The sequence below is a fragment of the Penaeus japonicus genome, unplaced genomic scaffold, assembly GCF_977035675.1.
Source record: "Penaeus japonicus unplaced genomic scaffold, GWHDUDI00000001_assembly GWHDUDI00000012, whole genome shotgun sequence".
In the NCBI taxonomy this organism is placed as follows: Eukaryota; Metazoa; Arthropoda; class Malacostraca; order Decapoda; family Penaeidae; genus Penaeus; species Penaeus japonicus.
The window spans coordinates 43,045,901-43,063,463 of record NW_028234414.1 but is presented as its reverse complement, the minus strand read 5'-3'; the positions used below and the strand labels follow the sequence as shown (position 1 = coordinate 43,063,463).

General features: G+C 43.4%; 1 protein-coding gene across 1 annotated transcript in view; it reads right to left on the bottom strand.

The window, feature by feature from the left end:
- Positions 1-17,563, bottom strand: part of LOC122246899 (myosin-IIIb-like) — a 71,198-nt gene that overhangs the window by 11,073 nt on the left and 42,562 nt on the right. The window contains exons 12-24 of the mRNA XM_086542834.1: positions 16,625-16,827; positions 14,796-14,958; positions 13,430-13,619; positions 12,641-12,851; positions 11,188-11,356; positions 9,372-9,498; positions 8,709-8,895; positions 7,940-8,054; positions 4,893-5,069; positions 3,917-4,014; positions 3,081-3,246; positions 2,112-2,237; positions 1,137-1,380 (exon numbers count right to left, since the gene is read on the bottom strand). Coding sequence (XP_086398960.1) covers positions 1,137-1,380; positions 2,112-2,237; positions 3,081-3,246; positions 3,917-4,014; positions 4,893-5,069; positions 7,940-8,054; positions 8,709-8,895; positions 9,372-9,498; positions 11,188-11,356; positions 12,641-12,851; positions 13,430-13,619; positions 14,796-14,958; positions 16,625-16,827 — 2,176 coding nt within the window. The remainder of the gene's footprint in view (positions 1-1,136; positions 1,381-2,111; positions 2,238-3,080; positions 3,247-3,916; positions 4,015-4,892; positions 5,070-7,939; positions 8,055-8,708; positions 8,896-9,371; positions 9,499-11,187; positions 11,357-12,640; positions 12,852-13,429; positions 13,620-14,795; positions 14,959-16,624; positions 16,828-17,563) is intronic.

Below are 17,563 nucleotides of genomic sequence, written 5' to 3'. Positions count from 1 at the left end.
TACTCCAAGGCATCGAATCCTACTCCAAGGCATCAAATCCTACTCCAAGGCATCAAATCCTACTCCAAGGCATCGAATCCTACTCCAAGGCATCGAATCCTACTCCAAGGCATCAAATCCTACTCCAAGGCATCGGATCCTCTTCCAAGGCATCGGATCCTCTTCCAAGGCATCAAATCCTACTCCAAGGCATTGAATCCTACTCCAAGGCATCAAATCCTACTCCAAGGCATCAAATCCTACTCCAAGGCATCGAATCCTACTCCAAGGCATCAAATCCTACTCCAAGGCATCAAATCCTACTCCAAGGCATCAAATCCTACTCCAAGGCATCGAATCCTACTCCAAGGCATCGAATCCTACTCCAAGGCATCAAATCCTACTCCAAGGCATCGAATCCTACTCCAAGGCATCGAATCCTACTCCAAGGCATCAAATCCTACTCCAGGGCATCTGATCCTACTCCAAGGCATCGAATCCTACTCCAAGGCATCGAATCCTACTCCAAGGCATCAAATCCTACTCCAAGGCATCGAATCCTACATCGCAGAATACCAAATCCTACTCCAAGGCATCAAATCCTACTCCAAGGCATCGAATCCTACTCCAAGGCATCGAATCCTACTCCAAGGCATCGAATCCTACTCCAAGGCATCAAATCCTATTCCAAGCCATCGAATCCTACTCCAAGGCATCAAATCCTATTCCAAGGCATCGAATCCTACTCCAAGCCATCAAATCCTACTCCAAGGCATCGAATCTTACATCGCAGGATCCAAATCCTACTCTAAGGCATCGGATCCTCTTCCAAGGCATCAAATCCTACTCCAAGGCATCGAATCTTACATCGCAGGATCCAAATCCTTCCCCAAGGCATCAAATCCTACTCCAAGGCATCGGATTCTCTTCCAAGGCATCAAATCCTACTCCAAGCCATCAAATCCTTCATCGCAGAATCCAAATATTACTATAAGCCATCAAATCCTACTCCAAGGCATCGAATCCTCCTCCAAAGGCATCGAATCCTACATCGCAGAATACCAAATCCTACATCGCAGGATCCAACTCCTACTCCAAAGACCCTACGACTACCGCCTCAAGGAGGACATGCATGCATCGAACGCGGTCCTTCTTACGACACTGGATGATGGTGGCGGCCTCATCTTCGGTCATGGTGTCCTTCGTCTTGGGGGGTTTGGGGGGTTTCGGGGCCTCCCTCTTCACCTCCTTCTTTCCTTCGTCGTCCAAGGAGGACTGCGCCCCCAACGCCCCCATCATCTTGGCCTTCATCCATTGGGCTGCGGGGAGGGAGGGAGGGCGCGCTCGGTTGGAAGGTGTGTGTGTGGGTTTGGGTTTTGGGTTTTGGGTTTGGGGTTGGTTCTTTCGGTTATTGTTATTATTTGTTTTTTCTTTTTTCTTTTTTTCTTTCTCTATATCTGTTTATCTCTTTCTTTCTCTTTCTATCTGTATCTATCTCTCTTTCTCTTTCTCTCTCTTTCTCTCTCTCTATCTCTCTCTCATCTCTTTCTCTCTCTCTCTCTCTCTCTCTCTCTATCTATCTATCTCTATCTCTATCTCTCTCTCTCTCTCTCTCGCTATATATATATATATATATATATATATATATATATATATATATATATATATATATATATTCACATTTAATTATCACTATACACACTCCTACACAATAAACAAACCATCGAATGAAACCTAAAACAAAACCTCAACGAATCGAACCACCACAACGAAACTAGCAGAATCTTCGCGCCAGGACAACGAAACTTCAACCTTCACGTTTCAACCACCTCAACGATGCTGCTCAAACTTCGCGGCCAAAACCCACCTCACAAGCTCTCTCAAACTTCGCCCAAAAAAACACAACCCCCCGCCTCACCTCAACGAAGCACTCAAACTTCGCGCCAAAAACCACCGCCCCTCACCTCAACGAATGTCACTCAAACTCTACGGCCAACTTCCCTCAATTGAAAGCACTCAAACTTCGCGCCAAAAACCCACCTCAACGAAGCACTCAAACTTCGCGCCAAAAACCCACCTCAACGAAGCACTCAAACTTCGCGCCAAAAACCCACCTCAACGAAGCTCTCAACTTTCGCGCCAAAAACCCACCTCTGAAGAGTGATGACGGAGCGCGCGATCGCCCATTTCTGCTTCTGGTACCTGATGCGGGCCAGCCACCGCCGCACACACGCTTGCACTTGGATCACTCGCCGGATCTGAGGGGAAAGGGAAGGGAAGAGAAGAGAAGGTGAGGTGAGGGGAGTTTTAATAGGGGTTGAAGGGGGGTTGAGGGGAGGTGGGGGGAGTTGAGGGGTTGGGAAGGGAGTTTTAGAGGGGGTTGAAGGGAGTTTTAGTGGGGGTTGAGGGGAGTTTTAGTGGGGGTTGAGGGGAGTTTTAGTGGGAGTTGAGGGGAGTTTTAGTGGGGGGTTGAGGGGAGGTGGGGGGTTGGGAAGGGAGTTGAGGGGAGTTTTGGGGAGTTTTAGTGGGGGTTATGGGGTCTCATTTCATTCCTACGGTTTACCTTTTTTTCTATCTTCATCTGTCTGTTTATTTATTTTCGTCTCTTCTATTGATTTGTCATTTTATTTTCATAAGGGCGTACATTAAGAAAAGTAGATAGATGCCCGCATGCACGTACACAAACACACACACACACACCTCCCACCCTCCCATCACCCATCCCACCCCAACCCACTCTCTCACCCACCCCCACCCAACCCTCCCATCACCCCCACCCTCTCCCTCCCCCACCACTCCCACATCAATCACCCAACCCACCCTCCCCATCCACCCAACCCTCCCTCCCCCCCATCACCCAAGCCCACCCCCCCCCCATCACTCCCAACCCCTTCACCCCCCCACCCCATCACCCAACCCCCTCCCCTCACCCTTCCCCCACCCCCTCCCCTCACCCACCCATCCCACCCCCTCCCCACACCCCACCCATCCCCATCCCCACCCAACCCTCCCACCCACCATCCACCCTCCCCTCACCCACACCCACCCACCCTACCCACCCCTCACCCACCCACACCCTCCCATCCCCTCCCACCTCTCACCTGCTTCTCATACATCTTGGCGAGGTATTCCACATGGTAGTACTTGAGGAACACCTTCGTCTTGCCCAACGCCCAGCCGTCCATCTTGAGGCGAAGGAGTAGGAGCCGACAGTTCTCCTTCGAGGCGGTTACGCGCTCGTCGAAGTTGAAGGCCAAGAAGCAGTATCTGTGGGCGTGGGGTTGGGTTAGGTTGGGTTATCGTGGGTGTGGTTAGGTGTGGTGTTTTAGTGTTGTTGTTGTTGTTTTGATTTTTGTTATTTTTGTTTGGTTTTTATTATTATTAATATCGTTATTAACATTGTTGCTATTTTAATTTTCATTATCATTGTTTATTTTTATTTTTATTATTATTATTATTATTATTATTATTATTATCATAATTATCATTATTCTTTTAATTTTCATTATTATTGTTTATTTTTATTATCATTGTCATTATTATTATTATTATTATCATTATTATTACCGTTATTATTATTGTTAAAGATACTTTTACCATTAGTTATCATCAATATCATTATATTCATTGTCAATATTACCATAACCATTATCACTACAATAATAGCTACTGTTATCACCATCATTACCATCATTAATATCATCCATCATCTTTATTACAAGACTACCCATAAAAAAAATAATCATCATTCTTACCAGTCTCCTCCCTCACCTCAAAAAGAAAAAAAAAAAAAAAAAAAAAAAAAACACTAACCATACACACAATACCAACTACAAACCAAACTCTACAACAACACCCACACTTACAACAACAACAAACACAACAACAAACGCAACAACAAGAAGAATACCCCAACCCCCCACCCACCACCACTAACCTGCGTAAGAATTCGGCAAAAGGTATACGGTGTGAGTAGCCGTGTTGACGTATTCGGACAGTTTCCATCACGCCCGCATACCGTAGTTGCCGTTGGACCTGCAATACGGAAAGGAAGTGGGGGGTGAGGGGGGGGAGAGGGAGGGGAAGGGGGAAGGGGGGAGGTGGGGAAGTGGGGGGTAAGGGGGGGGAGGGGGAGAGAGGGTAAGAGAGGGGAAGGGGGGAAGGGGGAAGGGGGGAAGGTGGGGAAGGGGGGAAGGTGGGGAGAGAGGGGGGAGAGAGGGGAAGGGGGGAAGGTGGGGAGGTGGGGAGGGGGAGAGAGGGGAAGTGGGGAGAGGGGGGAAGGGGGGGGAGGGTAAGGGGGAGGTGGGGAGGTGGGGAAGGGGGGAAGGTGGGGAGAGAGGGGAGGTGGGGAGGAGGGAGGGGGAAAGGGGGTAAGGGGGGGGAGAAGCGTTAGTTAGTGTGTTTGTTAGGTTGTTGTGGATTGTTTTGTGTTTGAATTTTGGGGGGGTTTTGATTGAATTATGTTGATTTGTCGAGTTATTTTATTTATTATTTATTTATTTATTTATTTATTTTCTATTATTATAATTTTTTGTCTTGTTTTGCTGTTAGGGGAAAAATGTGTTTCATTTTTTGTTATGATATTTTTTTATTATGTGATCAGTTCGATATATAATATATATACACACCCACCTACACCCACATAAAAAAATTAATAAAAAATACATGTACTTATATATAGTGTATATATACGCACATATACATATATCTCATATCCATCCATATATCCATACATAAATATCCTACTTTTCTCCAATCTATTTCTATAATTTCTTAAACATACCCTTTCTCATATCTCCCCCCCATCTAAACCCCCCCCCCCCCCCCCCCCCCCCCCCAAAAAAAAAAAAAAAAAAAAAAAAAAAAAAAAAAAAAAATCGAAAAAAAAAATCGACACGACACGACCCACAAACCTTCTTGCCATCGAACTTATCGGGGAGCTTTTCGTCGTTGGGCTTGATGCAGCGGACGAAGTGGGGCGTGCCGTTGACCATCTTCTGCAGGAGATCCATGAGAGAGTACCTGAAGTAGGTGGCCACCGTCTGCTGCGCCTTCGTCTGCGAGGCGAGTCCCCGGCTGTCGTACTGCGTCTGCTGGAGACAATGTTTTTTTTAATCTATTTGTCTATCTATCTTTCTATTTATCTGTCTATATGTCTGTCTATCTATATCTGTCTATCGATCTATATATCGATCTATCTATATCGGTCTATCTATCTTTATCTGTCTATCTATCTGTCTATCTGTCTATCTTTCTATCTATCGATCTATCTATCGATCTATCTTGAATCGTAATAATGATTGATATCCTACAATTCTCAACATATACAGTCTTAAATCCACACCATTACTTAAAAAAAAACAAAAAACAATAATCTTTAACTCTCTCAAAAGCCTAAACACCATACTCTAATTCCAAACACCATTCTCACATCACATAACCAATTTAATTCTTACATCACATAACCTTACATCAAATTAACTCTCACATCCCATAACACAACCTCAAATTAATTGTCACATCCCATAACACAACATCAAATTAATTCTCACACCACATAACACAACATCAAATTAATTCTTACATCCCATAACACAACCTCAAACTAACTCTCACATCCCTATCATGAATCGTAATACTGATTAATATACTACAATTCTCAACATACACAATCTTTAATCCATACCATTACTTAAAAAAAATAAAACATTATACAATAATCTTTAACTCTCTCAAAAAAACTAAACACCATACCCTAATTCCAAATACCATTCTCACATTACATAAGCAATTTAATTCTTACATCACATCACATTACATCAAATTAATTCTTACATCACATAACATAACCTCAAATTAATTCTTACATCCCATAACACAACCTCAAATTAATTCTCACACCACATAACACAACATCAAATTAATTCTTATCATCCCATAATCCCATAACAACAACCTCAAACTTACTCTCACATCCCATTAAAAATTAACTCGTTATAATAATGATTGATATCCTACAATTCTCAACATATACAGTCTTAAATCCACACCATTACTTAAAAAAAAACAAAAAACAATAATCTTTAACTCCTCACAAAAATCCTAACCTAACCACAAACTCTAATTCCAAACACATTTCAATCACATAAACAATTTAATATTACATCACAAAACCTTCCATCAAAATTAAACTCACCCATCCCATAACACAACCTCAAATTAATTGACACATCCCCATAACACAAAACAACAATTAATTCACACACACCTAACACAACATCCAATATCAATCTCACATCACATAACATAACATCAAACTAACTCTTACATCCCATTAAATTATCTCTTTATTACATTAAATTAACTCTCACATTCCATAACACAACCTCAAATCAACTCTCACATCCCATAACACAATCTCAAATTAATTCTCACACCACATAACACAACATCAAATTAATTCTTACATCCCATAACACAACCTCAAACTAACTCTCACATCCCATTAAATTAACTCTTTATTACATTAAATTAACTCTTACATCCCATAACACAACCTCAAATTAACTCTCACATCCCACAACACAACCTCAAATTAACTCTCACATCCCATCCCACAACCTCAAATTAACTCTCACATCCCACAACACAACCTCAAATTAACTCTCACATCACATAACACATCAAATTAACTTTTACATCACATAACACAACATCAAATTAATTATCACATCACATATTACATCAAATTAATTCTCACATCACATAACATAACATCAAATTAATTCTCACATCACATAACGTTACATCAAATTAATTCTTACATCCCATACCATTACATAACCAATTTAACTCTCACATCCCATAACACAACCTCAAATTAATTCTCACATCACATAACGTTACATCAAATTAACTCTCACATCACCTAACATTGCATCAATTTAATTCTCACATCCCATAACACAACCTCTAATTAATTCTCACATCCCATCCCATAACACAACATCAAATTAATTCTCACATTCCATAACACAACCTCAAACTAACTCTCACATCCCATTAAATTAACTCTTTATTACATTAAATTAACTCTTACATCACATCACATAACCAATTTAATCCTCACATCCCATAACACAACCTCAAACTAACTCTCACATCCCATACCATTACATAACCAATTTAATTCTCACATCCCATAACACAACCTCAAATTAACTATCACATCACACAACATAACACAACATCAAATTAACTCTTACATCCCATTAAATGAACTCTTTATCACATTAAATTAACTCTTACATCACATCACACAACCAATTTAATCTCACATCCCATCACACAACCTCAAATTAACTCTCACATCCCATTAAATTAACTCTTTATTACATTAAATTAACTCTTACATCCCATCACACAACCTCAAATTAACTCTCACATCCCATTAAATTAACTCTTTATTACATTAAATTAACTCTTACATCCCATACCACAACCTCAATTTAACTCTCACATCCCATAACACAACCAAATTAACTCTTACATCACATTACACAACCAATTTAATTCTTACATCAAATTAATTCTTACATCACATAACACAACCTCAAACTAACTCTCACATCACATAACACAACCAAATTAATTCTTACATCACATTACACAACCAATTTAATTCTTACATCAAATTAATTCTTACATCACATAACACAACCTCAAACTAACTCTCACATCACATAACACAACCAAATTAATTCTTACATCACATAACACAACCTCAAACTAACTCTCACATCACATAACACAACCAAATTAATTCTTACATCACATAACACAACCTCAAACTAACTCTCACATCACATAACACAACCTCAAACTAACTCTCACATCACATAACACAACCTCAAATTAACTCTAAACATCTACAACAATTCAAGATTTCCATCGAACTGACCTTGGTACTCCCTTGGCGCGACTTCGGCCTGTCACTTATGGTGCTGCGAGGTGAGGCCCTTGGGGTGGCGTAGTACAGGTTTCCGGTCTTGGTGAGAGGGCACTGGAAGAGGAACCTGCGGAGAAAAGAGGGAGGGGGGTTGTGGGTGGCTTTTTTTGTTTTTTTTTGTTATTGGTTTCTTTTTCTATCTTTTTTTTTTTTTTTTTTGTCTCTCTTGGTCTGTCTCTCTCTGTCTCGCTCTCTCTCTCGCTCTCTCTTTCTCTCTTTCTCTTTCTCTCTCTCTCTTTTGTTGGTATATGTCTCTTTCTCTCTTTGTCTATATTTCTTTCTCTCTCTCTCTCTCTCTCTCTCTCTCTCTCTCTCTCTCTCTCTCTCTCTTGCTCTCGTTTCAGGTATGTAAGATTAAAACTTGACTAAGTCCTTTACTCAGTAGAAACTCAGCCAGTTTGAATAGATGCTTTGACATCTTACCCTGGCTTTTTGCAGGGAATGTACACAGTTTTGCAAATAAACTTTTTAAAATCAAATCAATCTCTTTCTCTCTCTCTCTCTCTCTCTCTCTCTCTCTCTCTCTCTCTCTCTCTCTCTCTTTCTCTCTCTTCCTCTTTCCTCTCTCCCTCTCTCCATCTTTCCCACCTACCCTCTCTCCCACCTACCCTCCCTCCCACCTACCCTCCCTCCCACCTACCCACCCACTCCCTCCCCCTCTCACTCCTCCAACCACTCCCCCCAAAAAACAATAACAACAACAACAACAACAACACCTCACCTTATGACATCATGAGCGCTCTGCCTGAACAGCTGAATCACTTCGGTGGGCAGGAAGTTCTTATTCTTCTCCAAGAACTTGTCGGAACAGTAGGCCACTTTCCCGGCGAAGTGGCGAATGGTGAACTCGAGACTCTGGGCTTTCGGCTTCACGTAAAACTGAGACTTGATGTTGCTGTGGAATTTGTCTGGTCGGGGAGAAGGAGAGAAGAGGTTTCCGGAGTTAGGTGTTTTTTTGACCAAGGGGGGTTTCCGAGGGGGTTAGGTGGGGTTTTGGGGGGTTTCCGAGGGGGTTAGGTGGGGGTTTCCGAGGGGTTTAGGTGCTGGGGGGGTCCGGGGCGGGGGGTTTCGGGGGTTAGGTGTTTTTTTCGGGGTTAGGTGGGGGGGGGGGGGTTCCGGGGTTTAGGTGCGGGGGGTTCGGGGGTTAGGTGGGGGGTGGTTCCGGGGGGTTTAGGTGGGGGTTTTGGGGGGTTAGGTGGGGGAGTTTCCGGAGTTAGGTGGGGGGGTTTCGGGGGTTTAGGTTGGGGGTTTCGGGGTTAGGTGGGGGGGTTTCCGGGGGGGTTTAGGTTTAGGTTTGGGTTTAGGTTTAGGGTTAGATTAGGTTAGGTGAAGTCATCATCATCATCAAAAATCAACCAAGATTACAACACGGGACACTACTAACCGACAAGCGACTGGTCACTGGCCTGTGGGAAACGACTCTCTTCGTCCAGCAGAGCAAGCAGGCCCATCGGCTTGGCCAGGAACATATCCAGGATGGGGCGATTGTCGGCGAATTCCACGATGTTTACCTGTGGGGAGGAAGGGAAGTTTCGGTTGGTCACTGTTGGAAGTGAGATCGGAAAGGATTTGATGATCTTTTTTTTTTTTTTTTTTTTTTCTTACTCCTTCGCTGGATATCGCTAAATCGTTCTTTGGTTTTGTTTTTATCTCTCTTTGGTTATGTTTATATTCGTTCTTTTTTTCTCTCTCCATCCTTCCCACCTACCCTCTTCCCACCTACCTCCCTCCCCCTACCCTCCCTCCACCTACCCACCCACTCCCTCCCCCTCTCACTCCTCCAACCACTCCCCCCAAAAAACAATAACAACAACAACAACAACAACACCTCACCTTATGACATCATGAGCGCTCTGCCTGAACAGCTGAATCACTTCGGTGGGCAGGAAGTTCTTATTCTTCTCCAAGAACTTGTCGGAACAGTAGGCCACTTTCCCGGCGAAGTGGCGAATGGTGAACTCGAGACTCTGGGCTTTCGGCTTCACGTAAAACTGAGACTTGATGTTGCTGTGGAATTTGTCTGGTCGGGGAGAGGGAGAGAAGAGGTTTCCGGGGTTAGGTGTGCGGGGGTTTCCGAGGGGGTTAGGTGGGGTTTTGGGGGGTTTCCGAGGGGGTTAGGTGGGGGTTTCCGAGGGGTTTAGGTGCTGGGGGGGTCCGGGGCGGGGGGTTTCGGGGGTTAGGTGTTTTTTTTCGGGGTTAGGTGGGGGGGGGGGGGTCCGGGGTTTAGGTGCGGGGGGTTCGGGGGTTAGGTGGGGGGTGGTTCCGGGGGGTTTAGATGGGGGTTTTTTGGGGGGGGGAGGGGGGGGGGGGGGGTTGGGAGGTTTTCGGTGGGGGGGGGTTGGGTGGGGTTATGTGGGGGTGTTTGAACCGCGAGTTAGGTGGGGGGGTTTCGGGGGTTTAGGTTGGGGGTTTCGGGGTTAGGTGGGGGGGTTTCCGGGGGGGTTTAGGTTTAGGTTTGGGTTTAGGTTTAGGGTTAGATTAGGTTAGGTGAAGTCATCATCTTCATCAAAAATCAAAACCCACGCTTAAACAGGGCCCTATACCCTACAAGCGACTGGTCACTGGCCTGTGGGAAACGACTCTCTTCGTCCAGCAGGGCAAGCGACCTAGGCTTTGGGGGGGGGCCCCCAGGAACATATCCAGGATGGGGCGATTGTCGGCGAATTCCACGATGTTTACCTGTGGGGAGGAAGGGAAGTTTCGGTTGGTCACTGTTGGAAGTGAGATCGGAAAGGATTTGATGATCTTTTTTTTTTTTTTTTTTTTTTCTTACTCCTTCGCTGGATATCGCTAAATCGTTCTTTGGTTTTGTTTTTATCTCTCTTTGGTTATGTTTATATTCGTTCTTTCTTCCCCTAGTTCTATCTTTCTTTCTCTCTATTTCTCTCTCTCTCTCTCTCTCTGCCTCTCTTTCTATTTCTCTCTGCCTCTCTCTCTCTCCTTCTCCTCTCCCTCTATCTCTCTTTAACTATCACCCTCTCCTCCTCCCCTTCCACCTCCCTCTCCCCTACCCCTCCCTCCACCCTTTTCCCTCCACCACCTCCCCTCCCCCTTCCCCCTTTTCCTCCCACCACCCTCCCCCACCATCTCCACCACCTCCCCTCCCACCCCTCTACCTCCCACCACCCCCTCCCTCCCCTCTCCCCCCACATCCTCCTCCCCCCATCCCCCTCCCCCTCCCCCCACACCCCCATCCTCACCTCAATCCCCTCCGACATGTACTCCTGCTGCTCCCACGTGAAGATATGTTGATTGAAGAAGTACTGGATCTGCTCATTTGCAATATTGATGCACAGCTGCTCGAAGGAGTTGATCTCGAAGTTCTCGAAGCCGAAAATGTCCAAAAGACCCACGGCCAGACTGTCGCCGCTGTTGAGAGAGAAAGAGAGAAGGTTTACGATTTTTTATTTTTTTATTTCCGGTTTTGATTTGTTGTTTTGTTTTGATGTTATATGTATTTTTTTTTCATATATGTATTTTCATATACAAATGATTTTTTTTCTGGTTTTGATTATTGTTTTGTTTCGATGCTATATATTTTTTCAGGTATATATATATTTTTTTTTCATATATATGCTTTTCTTTTATTTCCGGTTTTGATTTGTGTTCTGTTTTGATGTTATGTTTTTTTTTTCATATATATATTTTCATATATATATGTTTTTTCATATATGTTTTTTTCCGGTTTTGATTATTGTGTTCTGTTTCGATGTTATATGTATTTTTTTTCATATATGCATTTTCATATATATATATATGTTTTTTTTCATATATATGTTTTTTTTTCATTTCCGGTTTTGATTTGTGTTCTGTTTTGATTTATTTTTTTTTGTATACATGTTTATTGATGATGTGTTTATTGGTTTAATTTCCGGTTTTAATTAGTGTTCCGTTTCGATATTGCTTATTGTTTTTTTTTCTTTCTTTCTTTTTTTCTTCTTTTTTTGGTTTGGAAGTAATAGCTTATTGTTTGTTAGTTTGTTTGTTTTGGTAGTGTGTAAGTGATAAATGGATGTTGCGAGGACTTTAATTATTGGATATTTATATTCATTTTGATAATGAATTAATGTCCTCCGTTTGTAGTTGGTTCAGTGATAGAATGGGAGAGAAAGAGAGAGAAAGAAAGAGAAAGAGAGAGAGAGAGAGAGAGAGAGAGAGAGAGGGAGAGAGGGAGAGAGGGAGAGAGGGAGAGAGAGAGAGAGGAATGGAGGGAGAGGGAGAGGGAGAGAGAGAGAGAGGGAGAGAGAGGGAGAGGAAGAGGGAGAGAGAGAGAGGGATGGAGAGAGAGAGAGAGAGAGGCAGAAGAAATAATAGAAGCAAACAGAAAATAAATGAGAAGAGAAGATAAATGAAGAAAAGAAAAAGATATTTAAATACGAAAGAACAACAGAAAGAAAGCAGAAAAGAGATAAAAAAAAAATAAAAAATACAGAAATTAGAAGAAAAACAAAACAAAACAGAATACCCATCCCACCCCCTTTACCCACCATCCCTCCCCCTACCCTTTTTTTTACCCCATACCCCCTCCCCACTCCCCACCTTTCCCCATCCACCCCTCTCCCACCCTCCACCCTTTACCCTCCCCATCCCTCCCCCTTTTTCCCACCATCCCACCCCACCCTTCCATCCATCCCCCTTTTTCCCCCTACTCACTAAACGATCCTGCAGAAGGACAGCAGCCGGTTGATGTTGTTGACGATCCAGTCGAAGAGCCTCCCGTACATCGCCTTCGCCATGGCATCCCGGGTACTGACCGCCTCCTCCACCGTGTTGTTCCTGGTGATGATCTCGCCCTTGGTGACCACGCTGTTCGAGGTCAGCGCGTCGGCTAGGTCCGCTGGGTCGATGCCTAGGAGCTCGGAGACTGGTAGGGGTGGCGGCGGGTGGATGGTGGTGGTGGAGGGGAGGGGTGGTGGGAGAGGGAGAGAGGGAGAGGGGAGAGAAGAAAGGGGGATTGTTAGTTAGTTTTTTTTTGTGGGGTTGGGGGTTTTGGTTGTTGGGTCATTATGAATGGGAGATTTTTTTTTCTTTTGTGATTGGTTTAGTTTGCAGGAAGGATGGGTGATATATATTTAATAATGGGCAATTATATACACAAAAAGTATATACATATATGCATCTATTCATAAACAAACACACACACACACACACACACACACACACACACACACACACACATATATATATATATATATATATATATATATATATACATATACACATATACACACATACGTATATATACATATACTACATCTACACCAATCACTACACCCCCCACCCATGTACCCCTCCTCACCCACCCTGTACCCTCTTCCCCCCCACCCAGTACCCACCCCCATATACCCTCCCTTACCCCCCCCCTTTACCCCCCCCCTTTACCCACCCCCCTCTCCCACCCCCACCCCTCTCCCAACCCCCCGCCTCCCCCTCCCGCCTCACCGATCTTAATCTGCTCGACATTCTTGACCGCCGCCTGCTCCATGTTGTCCTTGTCGATGGTCTGGTAGAACTCGACGTCGCCGAGGTTGATGATGGCTGCCAGGATCCGGTACACGGAGTCGAGCTCGTCGTCACGGAAACCCAGGGACTTGAGGCCCTCCACGACTTTGTTGAATTGTTGTACGGCAGCCTGGGTTGGAAAAGGGGTTGGGTGGGGGAAAGGTTGGGTTGGAAAAAGGGGGTGTTGGGGGGTGTTGGGTGTTGGGGGGGGTGGGAGGGGGGTGTTTGGGGTTGGGAGGGGTTGTGGGGGGGTTGGAAGGGGGGGGTTGGGTTGGAAAAGGGGTGTTTGTGGGGTTGGAAGGAGGGTTTGTGGGGGGGGGGTGTAGGGGATGGGAGGGTTGGGAGAGGGATGGGTGGGGGTTGGGGTTGGGAGGGGGAATGGAGGGGGGTGTAGGGGTAGGTAGGGGAAGGTGGGGGGTGGGGTGTAGGGGAGGGTTGGGAGTTAGGTTAGGTTAGGTTAGGTTAGTGTTGGGTGGGGGGGAGAAGAGAGAGAGAGGGGGGGGGGGAGAAAAAGAAAGATGTTAAGTGAGAGACTACTCAGACAATTATGATAGGCGGGATTTTATTTCAAAGGTGATTAATTGTAAATGTCTCTTATTAATTGATCTTGATTTCTATTGCTTTTTATTTCATATCCAAAGATCACATGCATACACACACACACACACACACACATATATATATATATATATATAGATATATATATATATATATATTATCTCACAAACATGAAAAATATATCCTTCAAAAATTAAACATACGCTAAAGACAAACAAACAAACCCACAAACAAAACCCAAACAAACTCACAAACACACAAACAAAAAACTCACAAAACACAAACAAACAAACTCACAAATAGAAACAAAATCCAAACAAACAAACTCACAAACACACAAACAAAACCCAAAACAACCAAGCCAGCCAGCCCACTCAAACAAAACCCAAACAAACAAACTCACAAAACCCAAACAAACAAACTCACAAACACACACAAACAAAACCCAAACAATCAAAATCCCAAACACAAACAAAACCCAAAACAACAAACCCACAAACATACAAACAAAACCCAAACTCACAAACTCATAACCCACAAAACCCAAACAAACAAACTCACAAACACAAAACAACTCACAAACACACAAACAAATCCCAAACAAACACACAAACACCCCCCCCCCCCAAAAAAAAAACTCACAAAACACACAAACAAAACCCAAAAACAACCAAGCCAGCCAACCCACTCAAACAAAACCCAACCCCCTCCAAAAAAAAAAAATAACAGAGTCCCCCCCTCCACTCACTTCACTTCGCTCCTTGTTCCACGCTGCGCCGGCCAGGTATCGGTGCTTATCTCGCTTGTTCTTGTCCAGACTGTATTGCAACAATTTGTTCTCTGCATCAAGCCCGTCGTAGAGGTAGTAGAAGATGTGGAAGTTCTGCTCGCCCCTGGAAACCATGTCAGGACTTCGATGCATGATTATATTGATGCTTACTTTATAATTAGGGTTGCGGGGTTGGTGGGTGTGTGTGTGTCTGAGACGTCTCGACGCCCATGGAGGGGGGATGGGGGGAGGGGAATGGGGGGAGGGGATGGAAGGGGAGGGGGGGCGTCAGGTGTGGATATATCGGGCTGTTTTTGTTTTTGTTTTTGTTTTGTTTTGTTTTTTTTCGGCACTTAGATGTAGAGATGTGTGTTTGTTCTTGTGGATTATTTAGGGCTAGGGTTAATGTTTTCTATGTTCTATGTTCTATGTTCTATGTTCGTTAGCTTGTTCTTCTATCTGTTTGTCTATTTTGTTTTGAAGTTATGGTTTTACTTCTGTTAATTAACAACAGCTTTACGTAATGAAATTAGTTGTATTATTAGTTTCATTATTATCTAAACATCTATATATACATGAATTTATATATATACACAATTATTATAAACATCATCTGCATATATTGATATATACATAAATGCATAAAATGCATACATACATATATTCGTATATACATTACATATACATACATACATGCATATATGTGTGTATATGTATGTATATATATATATATATATATATATATATATATATATATATATATATATGTATATACATATATACATATATATATATATATATACATATATAAATATATACAATATATATATATATGTATAAATATGTATATATGTATATATATATATGTATGTATATATATATATATATATATATATATATATATATATATATATACACACACATATACATATATATACATAGTATGTATACACACAAGCCTACTTTCCGACTTTACATCTTACGATCTCCGCTGGGAAAAAAAAAACTAATCAAAAATACGTGATACTTGCAAACTAAACTTCCTATAAACGAATCTACTAAGGGGAAACAGCCCCCCCCCACCCCCAAAGATTTTTTTTTTCCTATGCTTTAATGCTTCTTCGGGGCATACTCACAAGGTAATGCTTATTTACCTGCGAGACGAGCATGCAAGGAAGCAAATACGCTCGAAATGCAACTGCAAGACGAGATTGCAAGCAAGTACATAAGGCGATTGCTTTTGCGTTTCAATGGTTCTTCAGGGAATATAATATTGGCGTCTTGTTGCCTACTGTTTCCTTGCTTATTACTCATTTACTCATGCAAGCAATGTACTCGCAAGCAAGCAAAAGGGGAACCGCAAAAATGTTGGGTGAGGAATGTGAGAGCTAGTCGAGGTGTCCACCATATGTCTTATCTGGAAAAACTGGGATTTCAGTGGGCTCTGGTTTGTGATGCTGTGCCGACCGTATTCTTGATTGTGTGTGTGTATATCTACATCTATCTATCTGTCTATCTATCTATCTATTTATCTATATATATATGTGTGTGTGTGTGTGTGTGTGTGTGTGTGTGTGTGTGTGTGTGTGTGTGTGTGTGTGTGTGTGTGTGTGTGTGTGTGTGTGTGTGTGTGTGTGTGTGTGTATGTGTGTGTGTGCGTGATTGTGTGTATACGTGCGTACGTGCCGGCGCGCGAGCGTCCTTACGTACGTGCATACGTACGTACATACATACGTGCATGCGTGCGTGCGTACGCGTGCGAGCGTGCCCCGCGCAGCCCAAACCCTCCAAGAAACCCCGGTACTCACTTCGCCTGGTGCACCACCCTGGACTGCTCGAGGAGGTACACGGAGATCTTGGCGCCCGTGACCTTGCCGAGGCGCGTGTAGGTCAGCTCGAGGTACTTCCCGAACCGCGAGGAGTTGTCGTTGATGCCCGTCTTGGCGTTTCCGAAGGCCTCCATGATCGGGTTCACCTGCAGGATCTTGTCCTCGAGGTTCCTGTTGGGCGCCTGCGGGGGGAGGGGGGAAGAGGGGAGAGAGGGGGAGGGGGGGAGGAGGGAGATCGGTGTGAGTCAAGGGCGTTGATGGATTTTTTTTTTTTTTTTTGCTAAATTGCTTCTTCATATTCAATCGACCTCCCGCAATTTTCTCTCTTTCTCTGTCTGTCTGTCTCTCTGTCCCTGTCTTTCTCTGTCTCCGTCTCTGTCTCTGTCCCTGTCTTTCTCTGTCTCCGTCTCTCTATCTCTGTCTCTCTCTGTCTCTGTTTCTCTCTATATATATCTCTTTCCCTCTGTCTGTCTGTCTATCTCTCTCTCTATATATATATATATATCTGTCTCTATATCTATCTGTCTCTATCCCTATCTCTCTCTCTCTCTCTCTCTCTCTCTCTCTCTCTCTCTCTCTCTCTCTCTCTCTCTCTCTCTCTCTCTCTATCTATCTATCTATCTGTCTCTGTTTCTCTCTGCCCCTCTTTCTCTCTGACTCTCTCTGTCTCTGTCTCTCTGTATCTGTCTTTTTCTGTCTCTGTCTCTCTCTATCTCTCTCTCACTCTCACTCCCACTCCAAGAAAAAGAACCTCCCAAAATCGAACCCCCAAGACAAACCCCAAAAAAAAAAAAAAAACTAGAACCCCCAGAATCGAATCTCCAAGACAAAAAAAAAAAGAACCTCCCAAAATCGAACCCCCAAGACAAAAAAAAAACAAAAAAAACTAGAACCTCCCAAAATCGAACCCTGAACCCC